General features: G+C 37.1%; 2 protein-coding genes across 2 annotated transcripts; both read left to right on the forward strand.

The window, feature by feature from the left end:
* LOC107647893 lies at positions 12592-13611 on the forward strand. Its single transcript, XM_016351945.1, has one exon. It carries the CDS (start codon positions 12592-12594, stop codon positions 13609-13611), a length of 1020 nt encoding a protein of 339 aa, XP_016207431.1.
* Positions 13368-16150, forward strand: LOC107647912. Its single transcript, XM_016351966.2, has 3 exons — positions 13368-14151; positions 14565-15498; positions 15567-16150. The coding sequence occupies exons 1-3, from the start codon at positions 13654-13656 to the stop codon at positions 16148-16150; spliced, it is 2016 nt and encodes a 671-aa protein (XP_016207452.2). The 5' UTR covers positions 13368-13653.

Here is a 20563-nt window from a genome sequence, read left to right on the forward strand (position 1 = left end):
ATTGAAAAAATTAAGAATTTAAAAATTAAAAAATATATTTTATATTCTATGCATTAAAAAAAAAAGCTGAACTCAAACTATATTTATAGGGACATTCATTGGTAATTCGAATGAGACCAATTCGAATTACCTACTACTTGTGGTAATTCGAATTAGTCCACTTCGAATTAGAGCTATGTTTACGTGCATGTAGTTCGTTTTGTAAGAACCGCAATTAATCGAACTGGTTAATTAAGTGGTTATATTGCCCAAATTTGATTCCGAAAAGTTAGAGTGAGAATTTGAGGTTTTAAACATCATTTTAGGACTCATGGGTCTTTCTGAGTTAGAAAATGTGTTTTTTGCGAAAAATCGTAAAAAAATCGTGAATCGGCAGTTGAACTGGTTAAATCAGTTCAAGTTTGCCCAGTGCTGTGCGAGAAAAAGTAGAAACAGTCATAAACCTTAGAAAAACAGTAAAAATGAAAAATCGGGCGTTAATTTTAAAGGTCTGGCCCGAAGTTGGGTCAAACGGGCTAAAAACGCTAACGGATTGAACCGGGCCCAAGTTGGACTCAAGTCCAACATATATAAAGGTTCATTTAATGAACCCTAGCCTCATAAACACACACACACACTTCAGAATTTGAAAGAGGGAGAGAAGAAGAGGTGGAACCCTAATCACCTCAATCTTCTCAAGCTCATATCTTGAGTTCTAGAGCTCCGATTTACGTGCCGTCAGCGGCTACGCGTTCCTTGCGAAGAGCTCTACAAAATTCATTCAAGAAACTCTAGAGGTAAACTCGAAATCTCCCCAGTTCTTCCCTCCAAAATTTCGGGTACCTAGGGTTTTTGATGAAGTGAGTTTTTGTGATTCTTGGTGTTTAGGTTCACTATAATCCTTGCTTGCTTTTGGGTTTTGTCATATAATCTGTTGGGAGAGGTAAGAGGCTTTGAACTCTTGTAAAATTTTGGTTTATGTTGAGCCCTAGGTTGATTTTGTGGTGATTTATATGTATATAGCTTGATTATTGTGAGTTTGGAGCTTGTTGGTGCTTGTTGGAGCTATATTGGTGGTTGGATTTTGGTCGAAAGCTCATTTGGTTCATATTGGGAATCGACCAAGGTATGATTTCGGTTTTCTCTATGTAGTATATAATATTCATGGACACTTAGGCTAGTGACCCATAAGATAGGATTGAATTTGAATGATTGATGAGTTGCTGGATGTTGTTGTATGATGATGTTTGATGAAATGAAGAATTTTGAGTTGATAATGATGATTGATAGTAACATGATGAGGATGAATGCTTTATGAGGTTAAGTAGTGGATTATGTTGATAAATATGATTTTGGAGTTGGATGATTGATAATGAAGTTGAAATTTGTTAATGAAGCTTGATTTATGAGATATATTGATATGAATGTTGTGGATGAGGAAAAGTGAAGAAAAATGTGGTAATTTTGGTGTGGTATGACATAGAGGGTTGATTTTGATGAAAGGCAGAGTTTGGGAATAGGTTGGTTTGGTATTGGTTGTGCTTTGCAACACAATTGTGAAAATGGTGATTTTGAGTAAAAGATGAATTTTGGTGAACTTTGTTTGATCATAACTCTTGCCTCGGTTTTCAAAATTTGTTGAGATTTGTTCAGAATTAAAGATCTTTGAAAATCCTTTAAATCGGTATAAAGTTTGTGAAATTTGGAATTTTGTAGAGGAAGTTATGATCATTCAAAAATTGGTGTTGAAAACTGGAAATTCTGCAAAGTTACAGAATTATGAGTTTTCTGGTATGTGCGCACGTACACTCTGCAAAAATTGTGACCTGTACATCCGCACACGCAGAGGCAGGCGCTCTGCTTGCAGTGCTGGCACAGCTTGTGCGCGCGCACACTAATAGGAAAATTGCAACCTGTGCGTACGCACAGACCTGTACGCACGCACACGTTGGGGAGGCCCGTCTGTTGGGGGCGCTGGCACAGGTTGTGCGAGTGAACAGATCTTTTTATGTTTTGATACCTGTGCGTACGCATACCCCTGTGCGTACGCACACTTTTGAAAATTTCCTGGGCGTGCGCACGCACACCCCTGTACGGACGCACATGCCCTGTTTCTCAAATTTTGCTTTGTTTTCAACTAATTTACCTTCCCGACAAAGTTATAAGCTTCTATAACACCTTTTTAAGACTCTTGGGTATATTTTTGGGTGTTCAAATATGGGAAATGGTTTAAGAGTTTTAGACACTATTATTTGGGAAAAAGTTAGCAAACAGAGAACTAGGTTTCTGTTGTACTGGGGAAGGTTTGATGATGTGTGATGAATGGTTGATGGATGAGATGCGAAATCAAGGGACTGAAATGTGCATGAACAGTGGTTGAAAGGAGTCGAGGACTCTGAATGAAGTAATGGATCCATCTTGTGCTAAAAATGTTTTGAAAACCACTGCACCACTTTTTCATTGAGATTATGAGACGCTATGCGTCCGGCAGGGGCCGAGGTTGGATCCCGCCTGTCGAGGTAGTGGCGATGGCGTAAGGGTGGTGGTTCGTCCCGCTTGCGCTTAGATGTGAGGTCGGAGGCAATAGATCCCGCTTGCATCCCTTCGGATCATCAGAGCGTGCGGCGCAAAATCCTGGACAGTGATCTGAGCACTATATCTCGGGGATTCCCACACCATGAGTCCGAAGGGCAACATCTCCATGGAGATGTATCGGGTTGGTAGTTGAACCGACAATGTGATATCACAGCCAGTAGGGCAGGCATTCATCATATGCATTTTCTACCTGCTTGTATCCTTTGCCGACTTGATCTTGTTTTTCCTATCTGTTAAACATGTCTAATTGTTACTTGTATTAATTGATGTATATGCCTGGTGCACAAATTGTGAATCACAATTTTCACAACTCGTACCACTGACCAGCAAGTGCATTGGGTCGTCCAAGTAATACGTCACGTGAGTAAGGGTCGAATCCCACGGAGATTGTTGGTTTGAAGCAATCTATGGTTACCTTGTAAATCTTAGTCAGGAAGTCAATTGTGTTTATCAGTTGAATTGCAAATAAACAATAGAGCATGGATTAAAGGTTGTTCAGTATGTTGATTCTTGAACACAGCTACTTTATGAGTCTTGGCCGTGGTCCTAAGCACTTTGTTTTCCAGTATTACCACTGGATACATAAATGCCACAGACACATAATTGGGTGAACCTTTTTAGATTGTGGTATAAGCTGTTTTTACTGTCTGGTTTCAAACATGGTCTGTATATGGCTAGCCAGCTTAAACTCCGCGAGTCGTGGCTAGCATCTTATGATATTATACTATTATACTATGATGTTTCGTTATTCAACACTTGTTTCCTTATGCTTTAAGTCAGTAGCTTCGTTAGTACGTTTGCGCTCTTGAAATTCATATTTTGAGCTACATTCTTCATCAGGCTTCTAGATATTACTAAATTCCTTCTATTTAATATATGTAAAAGCTTAGAACTGTCGTAACCTTTGATTAACCTTTGCTTTACGATGCGAGGTAAGGCTTAGGCTAATTAGGGTGTTACACGTTTCACCCTCATTCAAATTACTAAAACATTTCGTCCATGCATAATTCGAATTACACTGCTTCGAATTAGTATTAGATTTTATAATTCGAATGGGTCTCATTCGAATTACATAAAAACACTTGATAGATCTTTGTAATATTTTTTGTTTTGGTAGATATGTGTAATATTGGTCTTCAATTGGTTTATATATACATTTTGCCCTAAACAATGGTACTACATATGCTGACACTTTTTTTTTGAATTTGGATATAACACATTTAGGATATATTGTGAATTAAAATTTAAATAATATATTAAAATAATAAAATATCATATTGTAAATTCTAAATATATTCACTAATAGAAAATATATCAATTTCTTCTCTTTGAGTCCATAAAATGTCATATACTGACATATATTATCTTATTCGTAAAAATGTAAAACATAACAGGGCTGTTACACATCCATATAACCATATAACCAAGCTGACCCAAACCCAAATAGAATCAGAGGCATTAAATGGAGAGTGAAAAACACGCGCCAGACATGAAAGAAACCCCTCATTTTTCATTCGCGCTTCATTATGAAAAAATATTACATCTTCAACACGAAACCATACACCAAAATACTCATTCACTTCGAATCTCTCTGAACATCACTCAAACTTCAATCACATTCTCTGTGGAAACCACTACTGCAAAGGAATCGGAAGAAGATTTCGCAAGCAACAACCAGAAACAAACGAAAACAGCAACAAAGACTACCAAAGGTATGAGAAAACTACTGTTCATTTAAAATCTTGCAATGTCACGTTTCACGTACTTGCATTTTAGTTTTACTGTTCTGATTTACTTCGTTTAGTAGATTGAACTATTGTGAATAATTTTTACAGTATAACTAGGGCTTGGAATGAAATTTGTTATTATTTTTGTTCAATTCAGTGGATAGTGTAACTAGGGCTTTAAGATATACATGCTTGTTCTTATTGGTGTGGATAGTTTAACTAGAACTTTGTTACTATCTTCAGTACTTCTTTTGCATGGAAGAATACTATTCTTGTTGATTGAAAGTTGATCATCATTTATTAACCACATGAATGTTTTTCGGTTCGGTGGCCTTTGTGATTTTGGTTCTGTGCATGAACGTTTTTCGGTTTGGTGGCCTTTGTGATTTTGGTTATGTGCATGAACGATTTTTAGTTCGGTGGGTTGTGGCATTTTAATTAACTTGATTAAGATATACATGCTTGTGCTTGTTGATGTATTGAATGAGTTTTGTTTATGACAATTGACATTAGAGACAACTCTTTCACTTTGATAAGCCATACTATTGTAAAATTGTCTCATTATATTGGATAGACTTCAACACGAATGGTAGTTGACCTTGATACTTAAAGAAAGATATCAAGTTTCAGTAAGAGTTTTTAAAGAAGCCAATTTGCAAATGTTATTTTGAAGGAACACCTAATTCATGAAATTTGAACAACTTTTCTTTTGGAAGATGTTGATTTGATTAAAATATACGTTCTTGTTCTTATTTGTGTGGATAGTTTAATTAGATCTTTGAAAATGATTGTTACTATCTTCTTTTGCATGGAGGAATAGTATTCTTGTTGATTGAAAGTTGATAATCATTTATTAAGCACATGAATATATTTCGGTTCAGTACCCTTTGTGATTTTGGTTCTGTGCATGAATGATTTTCGGTTCGATGGGTTGTTGCATTTTAATTGACTTGATTAACATATACATGCTTGTGCTTGTTGATGTATTCAATGAAGTATTGACTAAAATTTTTTATTACAGCAAAACACAACAAGAAAATGGCAATAATGAAGGAGAAGGCACATTATAACGTAAGTAGATTAAATATATTTATCCATTTTCATTCAAATAATATCTATTTTGTATTATAAATATATCCTCACATTCTATTTTAAAACTTGCAGAAAACTCACTATTACAGATGCTAAACAAAGGCAATAGCAACAGTGTACAAGGAAATGAGTCAAGAAAAGAAAGATATTGTAGAAGAAATGGAATTTGGTGCCCTGGCAAATGTCCCAAAAATGAATGTCTCTAATACACTGTTGAAAGAATTGCTTGATTGGTTTGATGAAGAGAAAGGATGCCTGAAAACTCTCCAGGGAAAAATATACATAACTCCTCGGAAAGTAGCAGTTGCCCTCGACATAACCAATGGAGGTAATACATTTTCCACTTACTGCTTATTTTCAGTTCATTGGTGTCCATAAAATTAAACTGACCATTTTTGACTGATTTTTGCTGTTAAAATATTATACGGAATCGTTTTCCTGAAAAGGTTGATTACAACAACCTGAATCCAGCAGACAAGGAATATGCTAAACATGAGTGTAGAAGGGGAGGAGAACCAGAAAAAAATTTAAGAGGACTTTTGTTGTCTTCATACAAAAGTGCTTCTTGCTCTCCACAACAGTAAGTATGGCCTCCCCAATCCATAAGCCACCAATCTTTCATGTGGACAACATTTGGAAATGGGATTGGGCAAAGCATGTGCTCAACTTCTTTATGAAAGGAGTTGAAAACAAGAGAAGGGGGGAAGAAACAGTCTATTGATGGCTGTGTTTTTATATTAATGTTGATATACTTCCACGAAACCAAGTTCCCCCGCCCGTTTGCACCTGATGCTTCCCCTGTACCATGGGTGGCCCATTGAACAAGGGAAATGATGATTGAACAGATTTCATCTGAAACAACAGAACCATTGGTAAATACTCTACTAAAATTTTCCGAAAAATTTGCTTTCAAATGCTTTTAAAATACTCTACTAACTAAATAAACTTCTGTTTTAGGTTATAATTAATTTATTTGTCCTTCTTGTAATTCTTAGTTTGTTGATTTGAATGTTTCTGCATTAAGAAACATTTTTCTTGATGATTAAATAGTTGTCATGTACTATTCACCATATGAATATTTTTCGGTTCGGTGGGATTGCTTCATTTGGTTCACCGGATTGTTAATGTATTTTCTTGATGATTAAATAATTGAGTCCTTGTTTCTGTTGTAGGGACTTCTATACAGAAAGAAAAAAAAGAAAGAAAAAACAAAAACAAAAAACTTGGACAAGAAAGAAAAAGAAAAGAAAATAAAAAAGAAAATGGTCGAGATGGATTCTTTTTCGGAAGAGGAAAGATTCTCCGAATCTGAATCCGAAAGCCAGTAAATTTAATTTTGATATTGATTTCATTTAACTTGTATTTGCTTAAATTTGTTCTTATGTTCTTGTTCATATGTATTGCAAAGAAGAAGAAATAAAAAAAACCGAAACAAAGAAAAGAAAACAACCACCAAAGGTGGTTAAAAAACAAACCAAAAAAACAAAGCATGTGCCGATAGATTCAGAGAGCACAAGTGAATCTGAAAGCTAGTAAGTATTGCGTAATTTCTGTGAGACGTTTTGTTGATTGCATATGTATCAATTTTTTTTAGCAAATGAATTAATTTCGGTTCGGTGAGCTTCTAATTTTTGTTTTAGCACTTTAATTTAGTTCGGTTCGGTGGTGTCTATTAGTTTGGTTGACTTCATTGTTAGTGTCTTGTCTCTGGTATAAATTCGATGTGTTTGTTTGTATTCCAGAGAAAATAAAATCGAAAAAAACACCCGTAATAAAAAGAAAACAACCGCAAAGGGTATTAAAAACACAAGCCCAATCTGACAAGGAGTAAGTTTCTCAAATCATATTTTCTTTTATTGATACTTACATTTTAGATTACTTGATACTTATTTTATGAACTTACAGAACTGAACAAGCAAAAGACAATGCTGCCGAAAGAAGAAAACGAGCATTGGAAATAATAAGGGAAAAAAGATCAAAGAAAAGATATGATGGAGTTCAGTCAACAAACATTGCTCCGGATCACTTTGACTCAGCAGAGGCACAAAATGAATTATCTCAGACGTAAGATTCAGTTTATTATTCTCGAGTTCTTTTTCTTTCTTTGCTTACTTTTGCTACAACCTTTTCTAATTCTTCTAGATTAAATTACTAATATTTATTTATCTTGCTTAGAGTGCTGCCTGTAAATCTGCATAGCGAGCAACTGTCACAGACTCAAGGAAGCTCTACATCTTCTGTAAATGCTGCGAGCAATACAAGGTAAATTGGTTCACTGCATATTGTACTTTAAGTTCAGTGGTTGCCCATAAATGAATTTATTGTGTTTCTAGACCTCTGCTTTGACTCTTGGTTTCTAATTTTAATTTATTATCTTTTTTTAGGAAAAATATGCCAAAAAGCCCAATAATATATTTTAGAAAAAAGAAAATCTTCCCAAAAAAGACTTCTAAAACTCCACCAGTGTAAGTTAAAAATATTTATGTTATTCTTTTAAATTTATGTTATAATTCTTGTTTAATTAATCACAAGGAAAATGTGTTTAAATGTCACTAGAGCTACACCTGATTCTGAGCTACAAATCATTGAGTTTCGACAAGAAACTCATTCTCAACCTTTGGAAGTGTAAGTTTTTCAATGTACAAATTCCTATTTTTCAAAACAAATTCTAATTATTTAACATTAACTTTATCCTTGTTTACATTCCTTAGACCTCCTCTTGCATTGTCTCTTCCAAGTTTGGTTTAGGAAGAGTTGATCAGAGATGACTTCATTTATGTTCCTCCACAAAATGAAACACAACAAAATTTTAATAATGAGTAAGTTAATAAATATTTATTCACCACATGAATCTTATTCAATGTTTACTGCTTATACATGGTTTAATTATAGTTCAGTTGAAACCAGAAAATAATTCAATGTGTTCTTCTCTTTGGACTCTCTTCTGTTTATTACAGCTGCCCTCCAGAACCCAAACAGCAGGGTGTTACAGTGTCTCTTACGAGTTCTGTAATTGAAGACTTAATGAAAGATGACTATGTCTATCAAGTTTCTGATGAAGAGTAAGTTTCACACAAAAATTCTTTTTATTAATTTTAATGGTATATGATAATAATTTTGGGTTGTTATTGAACTATTTTCTATTTAATGCAATAGCCCTGCCAAAGAACAAGAGCAACAATCCAAAGAAACTCTGGTGGTACTGCAATCCGAACAAGAAGCACCTGTTGATGTGTAAGTTTTACTGCTTATATAAATACCGATAATGTTTACTACTTATACATGGTTTAATTATGGTTCAATTGAAACCAGAAATAAATTAAATGTTTTGTTGTCTTTGGACTCTCTTCTATTTCTTATAGCTGCCCTCAAGAACCAAAAAAGCAGGGTGTTACGGGATCTCTTACAACTACAAGTTCTGTTATTGAAGAGTTTTTTAAAGATGACAATGTCTATGAAGTTTTTGATGAAAAACAATCCCAAGAACCTCCAGTGGCAAGGCAATCAGAATAAGAAACTCTAATTTTGTCATCATTTGATAGGTATGTTACTTGCTTTTCTTTAATATCATTTTTGTTTAATATCATTTAGGTTCACTGTAAGTTTGGATTTAGGTTCACTATTTGTTTGGATTTCGGTTCACTATAATGATTAATATCATTTTTGTTTAATATTATTGTTAAATATCTATCATCTTGCAATGCTGCTCAACCTAGGCAAAGGGAAAATGAAAGGCCTTCCTTTAGCCTTGGGATAAGTCCACCAGTATCTCAACCAACTCAGCCCTCTCAAGAGAGTGTTTCAGAGCTTGAAATACTGGCAGAGGCGGTGGTAGATGCTGGAGTGATAGTAGCATTAAAATTTGCTGAAGCAACATCTTCCGAGCCAACTTTACCAGCTGCTGAAGTTTTCAAAACTCCGGGAAAAAAGATAAAAATCTCGAAGGAGTTGATCAAAAGTGTTATCATTGGATGACACATGTGAAAAAGAACAGTAGCAACGAATATGAAGCAATATTTGTCTCTAAACATGAGGCGCTTTATGAGGGGTTAAGAGAATATTTCATGTCTCTAATGCCCAAAGAACAAGTGCATGCCTCGGTAAATTCTTTCCCAATTGCGTTAACAATAATAATTTTTCTAAACACTCTTATACAGTATATCTCATAACTTTTCTTCCTGTTGGTTGTCAGTATACATAGCATGATTCTCAACCAAATCAAAGTTCGGCGGTATCAGGAACAAATATACATTGTGCCGCTGGATATTGTGGTAAGCTAAATTTCTTATTTGCTGCTGATTCTTTTTCGGTTCGGTCAGAATGTTAATATTGGTTCAACTGATTCTTACGTGTTCTGTTGAGTGCTTTTGCATGAAGAAAACTTTTTTCTTGATGATTGAATGTTTTTCACGTTTTATTCAGCATATGAATTGTGTTGGGTTCGGTGGAAATGTGATTTAACTGATATTCATTTTGCAAAATTTTATGTTGGGAACACATGGTGTGGAGTACACTGATAGGAGGACAAACAAGGCCTACAGGTTTGATATTGAGCGGTTGATGAGCGGATAATTTATACGCTTTTTGGCATTATTTTTAGTATGTTCTTAGTATATTTTAGTTAGTTTTTATGATTTTTATTAGTTTTTATTTAAAAATCACATTTCTAGACTTTACTATGAGTTTGTGTGTTTTTCTGTGATTTCAGGTATTTTCAAGCTGAAATTGAGGGACCTGAGTAAAAATCTGATTTAGAGGCTGAAAAAGGACTGCAGATGCTGTTGGATTCTGACCTCCCTGCACTCGAAGTGGATTTTCTGGAGCTACAGAAACCCAATTAGCGCGCTCTCAATTGCGTTGGAAAGTAGACATCCTGGGCTTTCCAGCAATATATAATAGTCTATACTTTGCCCGCGATTTGATGACCCAAAATGGCGTTCCAAGTCAGCACAAAAATTCTGGCGTCAAAACGCCAGAACTGGCATAAAAACTGGAGTTAAACGCCCAAACTGGCACAAAAGCTGGCGTTTAACTCCAAGAAAAGTCTCTACATATGGAAGCTTCAATACTGAGCCCAAGCACACACCAAGTGGACCCGGAAGAAGATTTCTGCATTAATTACCTATTTCTGTAACCCTAGGCTACTAGTTTGCTATAAATAGGACCTTTTGCTATTGTATTTACATACTTTTTACACACTTGATCATACTTTCATAGACCTGTTCATGTTTGAGGCTGGCCTCACGGCCATGCCTAGACTTCTTTTTCTTATGTATTTTCAACGGTGGAGTTTCTACACACCCTAGATTAAGGTGTGGAGCTCTGCTGTTCTTCATGAATTAATGCAAAGTACTATTGTTTTTCTATTCAATTCATGCATACTTCTTCTCTAAGATATTCATTTGTTCTTCAACTTGATGAATGTGATGATCCGTGACACTCATCATCATTTTCACCTATGAACATGTGCCTGACCACCACCTCTGTTCTACTAGCAATGGCTTGAATGCATATCTCTTGGATTTCTAATATAAGATTGGAACCTTCGTGGTATAGGCTAGAATTATTGGCGGTCATTCTTGAGATCCGGAAAGTCTAAACCTTGTCTGTGGTATTTCGAGTAGGATATAGGAAGGGATGACTGTGACGAGCTTCAAACTCGCGATTGTTGGGCGTGTGACAGACGCAAAAGGATCAATGGATCCTATTCTAACATGATCAAGAACCGACAGATGATTAGCCGTGTGGTGACAGCGCATTTGGAACATTTTCACTGAGAGGATGGGAAGTAGCCATTGACAACGGTGATGCCCAACATAAAGCTTGCCATGGAAGGGAGTATGAATGATTGGATGAAGGCAATAGGAGAGGAACAAAGCATCTTCATACGCTACTGAAATTTCTACCAATGAATTACATAAGTATCTCTATCCTATTTTATGTTTTATTCATCTTTTAATTATCAATTCTCCATAACCATTTGAATCTTCCTGACTGAGATTTACAAGATGACCATAGCTTGCTTCAAGCCGATAATCTCCGTGGGACGACCCTTACTCACATAAGGTATTACTTGGACGACCCAGTGCACTTGCTGGTTAGTTGTGCGGACTTGTGACAAAGTGTGATTCACGTTTGAGAGCTCCAAGTCTTTGGCACCATTATTGATGATCACAATTTCGTACACCAAGTTTTTGGCGCCGTTGCCGGGGATTGTTCGAGTTTGGACAACTGACGGTTCATCTTGTTGCTTAGATTAGGTAATTTTATTTTATGATTATGCTTTTTACTTTTTATTTTTTCGAAAATTTTTTTCAAAAGTACAAAAAAATTTTCTATTCTGTTCTTAAGAGTTTTTAAGAATGAATTCTAGAGTTTCATGATGATTTGTTGAAGTCTGGCTGGTTGTGAAACCATGTCTAAACTTTTGGACCGAGGTTTCAACTTATCATCACAAGAGCTTGTTGATTTCTAACAATTTTGCTGTTGAGAGTAATGATCTGCTAAAGCTTGGCTGGCCATTGGCCATGTCTAGTATTTTGGACCGAAGCTTTCACTGAAAGCTTGGCTGGCTAGTGAGCCATGTCTAATTCCTGGACCGGAGTTTTAGACTAACATTGCAATGATTCCTGGAATTCTTATTAAAAATTGGTTTAATTACTCTGTTGGTCCCTATAGTTTAGCAAATTTTTCAATTAGGTCCCTACACTTTTTTTTCCTTTCAATTGGGTCCCTGCCCCCAATTTTTTTTTCAATTAGGTCCCTACTGTGACCAAATAGTTAGATTTAACGGAATATTCCGTTCCTAAGTTAAAGATTCCCTAACTTTATGTGAAATCCCTAATGCTCTTTCACTCATATTTTTCTGAAATACCATTTTACCCTCTTGGAAACTGTTCGGTCTCTTCTCCCAAACTTAGAGAAGAAACTTGTTTGCATGCCTTGCTTCCCAACTCGCTCAGCTGCAGAGATTAACCCCACCAGAATATTGCGGGAGGGTTTGGTGTCTCCGATATCACTGCCGTCGTCGTAGGTGTTGCTTCTTCCTCTAGGTAAGACAACGCTCAATGTTTCACTCATTGAAGGGTTTTTGTTCTTTTCTCCTGGGAAAGTTTGTCATTCTGTTTATTAGAGCTTCCTTGTGTTTCTGAAAGTGTTTGAAGAGGAATTTATGGCATTATTTTTTTTGTATGCAGTTATGGGTGATTTGGATTTCAGTATCAAAATGCACCATGGTGGCAAATTTGTTGACAGTGGACAACGATTAGAGTATTTAGGAGGAATGGTTGTGGAGGATTTACATTTTGAGGTTGACGAATGGTCATTGCAAGAGATTGTCAGTCAGCTAAAGCAACTAGGGTATAAGGGTTTCGCTAGGGTCTGGTACAAGGAACCTGGGATGGATTTGAAGTCAGGTTTTAGAGAGTTGAAGTCCGATGGAGATGCGATGAGAATGGCTAGGTCACTGGTGTCAAATTCCTGCAAACATTGCGAGGTATATGTTGTCGATGGAGCCAGAGAAAGTAAGGGGATTGAGATCACTTCAACTGATGCTGATTATGTACCAGAGGAAGGTGAGGACAGTGCTGATGATGATGGGTTGCTAGAGGTTGAAGTGGATGCTGAGTCAGAGCCTTCTACTGAAGAAGAGGTATTTGATGATAGTGCTGATGATGGTGACCATGATGATCAGTTTGGGTTTGAGGTGGAGGATAATGATCCACCATCAAATGCATTTGAGGGATTTAATGGCCCACTAAATGATGAGAGAACTGCAGCAGCTGGAACAGCTGAAGGTGATGAAGGTTTAAGGGAGGGTGATGAGCAACTCGGGGGCTTATCTGATGGATATGAGACTGATGACATAGATAGTTATGAGGGGGACTCTGATGATATGATAAAAAAGAGGAGGTTCCCTAAGTACAATGAGGCCGAGATAAACAGAGAGTATGAATTTCAGGTGGGGTTGGAATTTAAATCACTTAGTCAATTCAAAGAGGCTGTTAAGGAGCATGCCTTATTGAATGGTAGGGACATTAGGTTTCAAAAAAATGATAAGGTGAGGTGTAGAGTTGTTTGCAAAGGAAGAAAGGGAAAGTGCAAGTGGGTTTGTTTTGCGAGTAAGGTGGGGGGTTCTGACTGTTTCCGGATTAAGACGTTGAATGGAAAGCATACATGTGGAAGGAACTATAGCGGAAGACTTGCATCAAGTAGTTAGATCTCAAAGAAGATTGCCAATAACATCAGTAGAGGGGAAGAGATGAAGCTTGCGACAGTTATTCAGACTATACAAGACAAATACATGGCCAATATCAGTGTTGGTAAGGCTTACTGGGCAAGGAGGAAGGCAAGAGAGGAGGTACATGGGCGGGCAATTCAACAGTATGCTAAACTAAGGGATTACTGTGCAGAGATACTTAGGACAAATCCAGGATCTAGTCTGACCATATTGGTTGATAGGCTTTCTCTTACGCACCAGTCCCGATTTATGAGAATGTACATGTGCCTTGATGCAGTCAAAAAAGGCTTCTTGGCGGGGTGTAGACCTATTATTGGCATGGATGGATGTCACTTGAAGGGCGACCATGGACAGCAGCTGCTAGTTGCTGTTGGCAGAGATCCAAATGATAATTACTTTCCCATAGCCGTAGCTGCAGTAGAGGCAGAGACTAAGGACAGCTGGGGGTGGTTCTTGGAGATGCTGTTAAATGACATTGGAGAATCAAGAAAATGGGTTTTTATGAGTGACCAACAAAAGGTATCACTTTAATTTTTTGCAAGTAATTTTATCTAAATATAAATCTGCCATGTCTATGATGATATATGCAACTGATATGAGTTTGTGAATATAAGTTTGTGAATATAAGTCTGCCATGTTTGTGATGATATATGCAACTAATATGAGTTTGTGAATATAAGTTTGTGAATATAAGTCCGCCATGTTTATGATGATATATGCAACTGATTTGAGTTTGTAGATATAAATCTGAAATTTATATGATCATATATGCAATGCCTAAGATTGTGAACATAAGCTTGACATGTTAGTGATGCTATGTTTAGATGCAATGGCTAAGCTTTTGAACATTAATGTTGAATATTTGATATGTTAGTGAACATTTACCTGAGTATGTTGCGTATATTGTGTTCTGGACTGAATCAATAAAACAGGGGCTGATGCAAATCTTTCAAGAGGCATTGCCAACACTGGAGCATAGGCTTTGTCTGAGGCATTTATATGCCAACTGTAAGAAAGCATATGGGGGTGGTACTGTACTAAGGGACCTAATTCTGTCTATTGCCAAAGCTACCTATGTGGAAGAATGGGAAAGAAGGATGAATCAACTAAAGGAGCTCAACAGAGACTGTTATGAGAAGTTGTTGGCACTGGATCCAAAATTGTGGACAAAGAGTCACTTTACATTTCTGGCCAAGAGTGACATGCTGATGAACAACATCTCCGAGGCATTCAATGGAAGAATCCTAGAGGCAAGAGACAAGCCAATTCTGACAATGTTTGAATGGATTAGGTGCTATTTGATGACAAGGTTTGCAGAGAAAAAGAAGGCAGAGAGGTATGAGGGTACACTTTTGCCAAAACCCAAGAAACGGCTAGATATCATCGCAGTTAGAGCTATGGAGTGGCAAGCTAAATGGGCAGGAGACCTGAAGTATGAAGTCCACCATAAGAACAGGATGATCATGGAAAGGTTTGTGGTTGATTTGATGGCTGGAAGGTGTAGTTGTAGGTTCTGGGGTTTGTGTGGTATGCCGTGTCCCCATGCTTGCTGTGCTATCTTTGAGAAGGGTGACAACCCGGAAGATTATTGTAGTAACTATTACAGCAAGGCAGCATACCTTGCTACATATGGGCAGTCAATATCACCAATCAATGGAGAAAATATGTGGCCAAAGATACAATGCGATACCATCATCCCTCCAATTTTCAGAGTTAAACCAGGAAGGCCAAGGATGGTTAGGATAAGGGAACCCGATGAAAACAGATCACAGACAAAGTATAGAAGATCTGGAACTTCTGTTACCTGCAGTAATTGTGGCCAATACGGACACAATAGGAGACTCTGTCCAAACCCTATAGTGACAGGTATTGTTTGCCAACTTATTTTGTTCAATTGTTGATGAACTATTATTAACTGCTATTTCATCTTGTAGCTCCTGAAGTCACACAAGGATCTGATGCTGCAACTGGAACTGGAGAAGTTGACTCTGCTGCTAATGAACCTGCTGCTGCTGATGAAACAAATGGATCTGCAGCTGCTGCAACTGATAGATCCAGGATGGTTAAAGGGAGAGGCAGAGGAAGAGCAGCAGCAGGTATGGTTAAAGGCAGAGGAAGATCAGCAGGAGGGATGGCCAGAGGAAGGGGTAGAGGGAGGGCTGCACCCATGACTGCAACAGCATCAAGGCCTTCAAACACCCTTGCACCCACATCCCAGCCACCACACACCCCTGCACCCACATCCCAGCCACCACACACCCCTGTCCCACCCTCACAACCTACAAACACCCATGCACCACCATCACAGCCTGCACCACCATCACAGCCTACCACCTTACCCACACCCGCATCACTGCCCACCACTTTGCCTACACATGCATCACTGCCCACTGCACCAGCATCTCAACCTTTGCCCAAGACTAAAATCTTTGGTGTCAGAAGAAGTGGAAGACTGAAGATTGGAGTTAGGAAGCCAACAAATCAGCCGCCTGAACATGTTGACCTTACACTTGATTGAGGTTGAATAGAGTTTAGGGTTTCTTTTTGATATCTCTTGTGTTATGTAGGATTTGTGTTCACCTGTGACTCTGGTTTCTTTATTGTTTGGACCACTGTTGTTATGTGTTGTGGACCACTTTTGTTATGTTGGTAGAAAACTGTTTTGAGTGGGTGTCACATTTATTTTGTTGCTATCTAGGTGTCCTACATTATATAATGTAAAAAACAATGGTATCTAACTATCAATTATAATTCAATGCATCTTTTGTTTTACCTACTTTTTTCTTAGTATCATACTTGTATGCATATTAAATAGAAAAGGAACACCTTTCATTTACAAAAATTAAACATTTCATATAACTTCATTGCACCCATGCTAAACAGTATACTATTGTCTTATATAGACTATTACATTATCATAACAACCATGCTTTCTACATCTTTACATATAACACTGCAACAATCAAAACACCTAATATCAAGCCCAGCATAACTAGCATCTTGTATTGCTTTTTCATACTATCTTCCATCTTAGCAAATTGGTTCTCCACTGAACTCAGCTCAGCACATAACCTTCCTACCCAGGCATCTATTTCTCCAACCTCTGCAATTAATCTCTCTAGATCCACACTTAATCTGTCCATCTTCCTTTCTTGTGCCTCAAATTCTCTAACCCTTCCAAGTACTTGCTGTGAACTGTTCACTGCATCTTCTCCAGATATCTTTTTTTCTTTCCCATCAACCCACTCAAAAAACTTGCATCTCCTATTAGGGCAAGAAATGAATCTTCTGTTTGGATTTTTTGATGTACTTGAACTACGAAGAATCAGAGTGTCTCCACAAAAGCACCAGACCCTCCTTTCCTTTTGCTTCAACCATCCGCTCTTCTCATCTCCTTCATCATCAATTCACTCGAAGAACTTGCATTTTGGCATTCTCCCACAACCAGCATACTTTCTTCCATGGCTTGCTACTGCAGATGAAGACATCACAGCAACTGCCTCACCACAAAAACAAAGATGTCTCTTCTTGATGAGGGTTTTGGAACTACAGACTCCTGAAGATAACTGACTCTGATCTATGAGTATTGACATAGTAAGGATAAGGGTTGCAAAGAGAGGAGCAGAAGTTTGAGGAAGATGCGAGAAGAAGAGAGTTAGAACTCAGATCCTCAGATCCCTACTTAGTCTCCTTCATTTGTAAGGGATAAGTGAGGGTTATAATGGTCAAATCACTCAATCTTAACATTTTTTTGTAACATTTACCGTCAATAGGGACCTAATTGAAAAAAAAAAATTGGGGGCAGGGACCCAATTGAAAGGAAAAAAAGTGTAGGGACCTAATTGAAAAATTTGCTAAACTATAGGGACCAACATAGTAATTAAACCTTAAAAATTTTGAATCCCTTTATTTTCCTTTCCACTCAATTTTCGAAAAATAAAAAAAAAATTTATAAAACCATAAAAATAAAAAATATTTTATGTTTCTTGTTTGAGTCTAGTATCAATTTTTAAGTTTGGTGTCAATTGCATGTCTTTATTCTTCTTGCATTTTTCGAATACATGCATTATGTTCTTCATTGATCTTCAAGTTATTCTTGATGATTTCCTTGCTCTGATCTTTGAATTCTCTTGTTTTGTGTCTTTTGTTGTTTCTTACATGCATTTTCAAATTGTTATAGTCCTTAGTATACAAACTTCTAAGTTTGGTGTTTTGCATGCATTGTTTATTTGATCTTAGTTGCATTTTTATTGTTTCTCATCATTAAAAATTCAAAAAATTTTCAAAATTGTGTCTTTTCAAGTCAATAACACAGAGAATTGAAGATTCAGAACATTCAGCAGAGGAATTACACAGAAGCTGGGCGTTCAAAACGCCTAGTGAAGAAGGAAAACTGGCGTTTAAACGCCAGCCAGGGTACCTGGCTGGGCGTTAAACGCCCAAAAAGGTAGGATTTTGGGCGTTAAACGCCAGAATGGATGCCATTCTGGGCGTTTAACGCCAGGATGACACTAGAGGGAAGATTTTGTTTTTAATTCAAATCTTTTTCAAGTTTTCATAATTTTTCAAAATCAATTTTTTTCAAATCATATCTTTTCAATCATATCTTTTCAAAATCAATTTCTTTTCAATTTTTTTTATTTATTACTATTTCGAAAGTCCTTGCTACAATTAGTGATTTTCAAGTTATTACTTGCCTATTAAGAAAGGAGCAAAAGTTTTAATTCTAGAATCATATCTTCTAATTTCTTGTTAGTCAAGTAATCAACTTTAATTTTAAAACTTTCCTTTTTTATTTGATTTTCAATCATATCTTCTCAATCATATCTTTTCAATCATATCTTTTCAATCACATCTTTTTCAAAATTAAGTCTCAATCATATCTTTTTTATTTCTAATTTCAAAATCTTTTTCAAAATTCACTTAATTTCTTTCCTAATCTTAGTTTTCGAAAATCATCAATCAAATTTCAAATTTCTTTTAATTTTTTTTTAAAAATCTTTTTAATTTATTTTCGAAAATTCTTCCCCTTTTCTCACACCCTTTTATTTAAGGACTAACACTCCTCCTCAATATGCAATTCGAACTCTATCTCCCTTGATAAGTCCGAATTCTCTCTTCTCTACCTCCTCCTTCTATTCTTCTTTTCCTCTGACACCTCAAGGAATCTCTATACTGTGACATAGAGGATTCTGTATTTTCTTCTTCTCTCTTTTCATATGAGCAGGAGCAAGGACAAAGGCATTCTTGTTGAAGCTGATCCTGAACCTGAAAGGACCTTGAAGAGAAAGCTAAGAGAAGCTAAAGTACAACTCTCTATAGAGGACCTAACGGAACCTTTCAAACAAGAAGAAGCCATGGCAGCCGAAAACAACAACAATTCCAACAAATGCAAGGAAGGTGCTTGGTGACTTTACTGCACCTACTCCTGACTTCTATGGGAGAAGCATCTCAATCCCTGCCATTGGAGCAAACAACTTTGAGCTTAAGCCTCAATTAGTCTCTCTGATGCAACAGAATTGCAAGTTTCATGGACTTCCATTGGAAGATCCTCATCAGTTCTTAGCTAAATTCCTTCAAATCTGTGACACTGTCAAGACCAATGGGGTTGATCCCGAGGTCTACAAGCTTATGCTTTTTCCCTTTGCTGTAAGAGACAGAGCTAGAACATGGTTGGATTCACAACCTAAAGAAAGCCTGAACTCTTGGGAAAAGCTAGTCAATGCCTTCTTGGCAAAATTCTTCCACCTCAAAAATTGAGCAAGCTTAGAGTGGAAGTCCAAACCTTCAGATAGAAGGAAGGCGAATCCCTCTATGAAGCTTGGGAAAGATACAAGCAATTGATCAGAAGGTGTCCTTCTGACATGCTTTCAGAATGGAGCATCATAAGTATCTTCTATGATGGTCTGTCTGAACTGTCCAAGATGTCATTGGACAACTCTGCTGGAGGACCTCTTCATCTGAAGAAGACGCCTGCAGAAGCTCAGGAACTTATTGAAATGGTTGCAAATAACCAATTCATGTACACCTCTGAAAGGAATCCTGTGAATAATGGGACAAGTTAGAAGAAAGGAGTTCTTAAGATTGATACTCTGAATGCCATATTGGCTCAGAACAAAATATTGACTCAACAAGTCAATATGATTTCTCAGAGTCTGTCTGGAATGCAAGCAGCAATAGTCAGTACCAAAGAGGCTTCATCTGAAGAAGAAGCTTATGATCCTGAGAACCCAGCAATGGAAGAGGTGAATTACATGGGAGAATCCTATGGAAACACCTATAATCCTTCATGGAGAAATCATCCAAACCTTTCATGGAAGGATCAACAGAGGCCTCAACAAGGCTTCAACATCAATAATGGTGGAAGAAATAGGTTTAACAATGGCAAACCTTTTCCATCATCTTCTCAGCAACAGACAGAGAATTCTAAGCAAAGCCACTCTGACTTAGCAACCATAGTCTCTGATCTAATCAAAACCACTCAAAGTTTTATGACTGAAAGAAGGTCCTCCATTAGAAATTTGGAGGCACAAGTGGGTCACCTGAGTAAGAAAGTTACTGAACTCCCTCCTAGTACTCTCCCAAGCAATACAGAAGAGAATCCAAAAGGAGAGTGCAAGGCCATCACCATAACCCACACGGCCAAACCTGGAGAGAAGGAAGAGGCAGTGATCTTCACTGAGGAAGACCTCAATGAAAAACCATGGGAATCTGAGGATCACATTGAGACCATGGAGATTTCATTGAATCTACTTCTACCATTCATGAGCTCTGATGAGTATTCTTCCTCTGAAGAGGATGAAGATGTTATTGAAGAACAAGTTGCTAAGTACCTTCGAGCAATCATGAAGCTAAATGCCAAGTTATTTGGTAATGAGACTTGGGAGGATGAACCCCATTACTCATCAAAGAACTGGATGACTTGACTAGG

The sequence above is a fragment of the Arachis ipaensis genome, chromosome B01 (genome assembly GCF_000816755.2).
Source record: "Arachis ipaensis cultivar K30076 chromosome B01, Araip1.1, whole genome shotgun sequence".
Taxonomy (NCBI): domain Eukaryota; kingdom Viridiplantae; phylum Streptophyta; class Magnoliopsida; order Fabales; family Fabaceae; genus Arachis; species Arachis ipaensis.

What these genes read in the sequence shown, in the direction of transcription:
- LOC107647912 (XM_016351966.2), top strand. Translation starts at nt 13,654, where the DNA reads ATGAAGCTTGCGACAGTTATTCAGACTATACAAGACAAATACATGGCC. An exon ending in TTATGAGTGACCAACAAAAG is followed by an intron (nt 14,152 to 14,564) that starts GTATCACTTTAA and finishes TCAATAAAACAG; the next exon opens with GGGCTGATGCAAATCTTTCA. An exon ending in TCCAAACCCTATAGTGACAG is followed by an intron (nt 15,499 to 15,566) that starts GTATTGTTTGCC and finishes TTCATCTTGTAG; the next exon opens with CTCCTGAAGTCACACAAGGA.
- LOC107647893 (XM_016351945.1), top strand. Translation starts at nt 12,592, where the DNA reads ATGGGTGATTTGGATTTCAGTATCAAAATGCACCATGGTGGCAAATTT.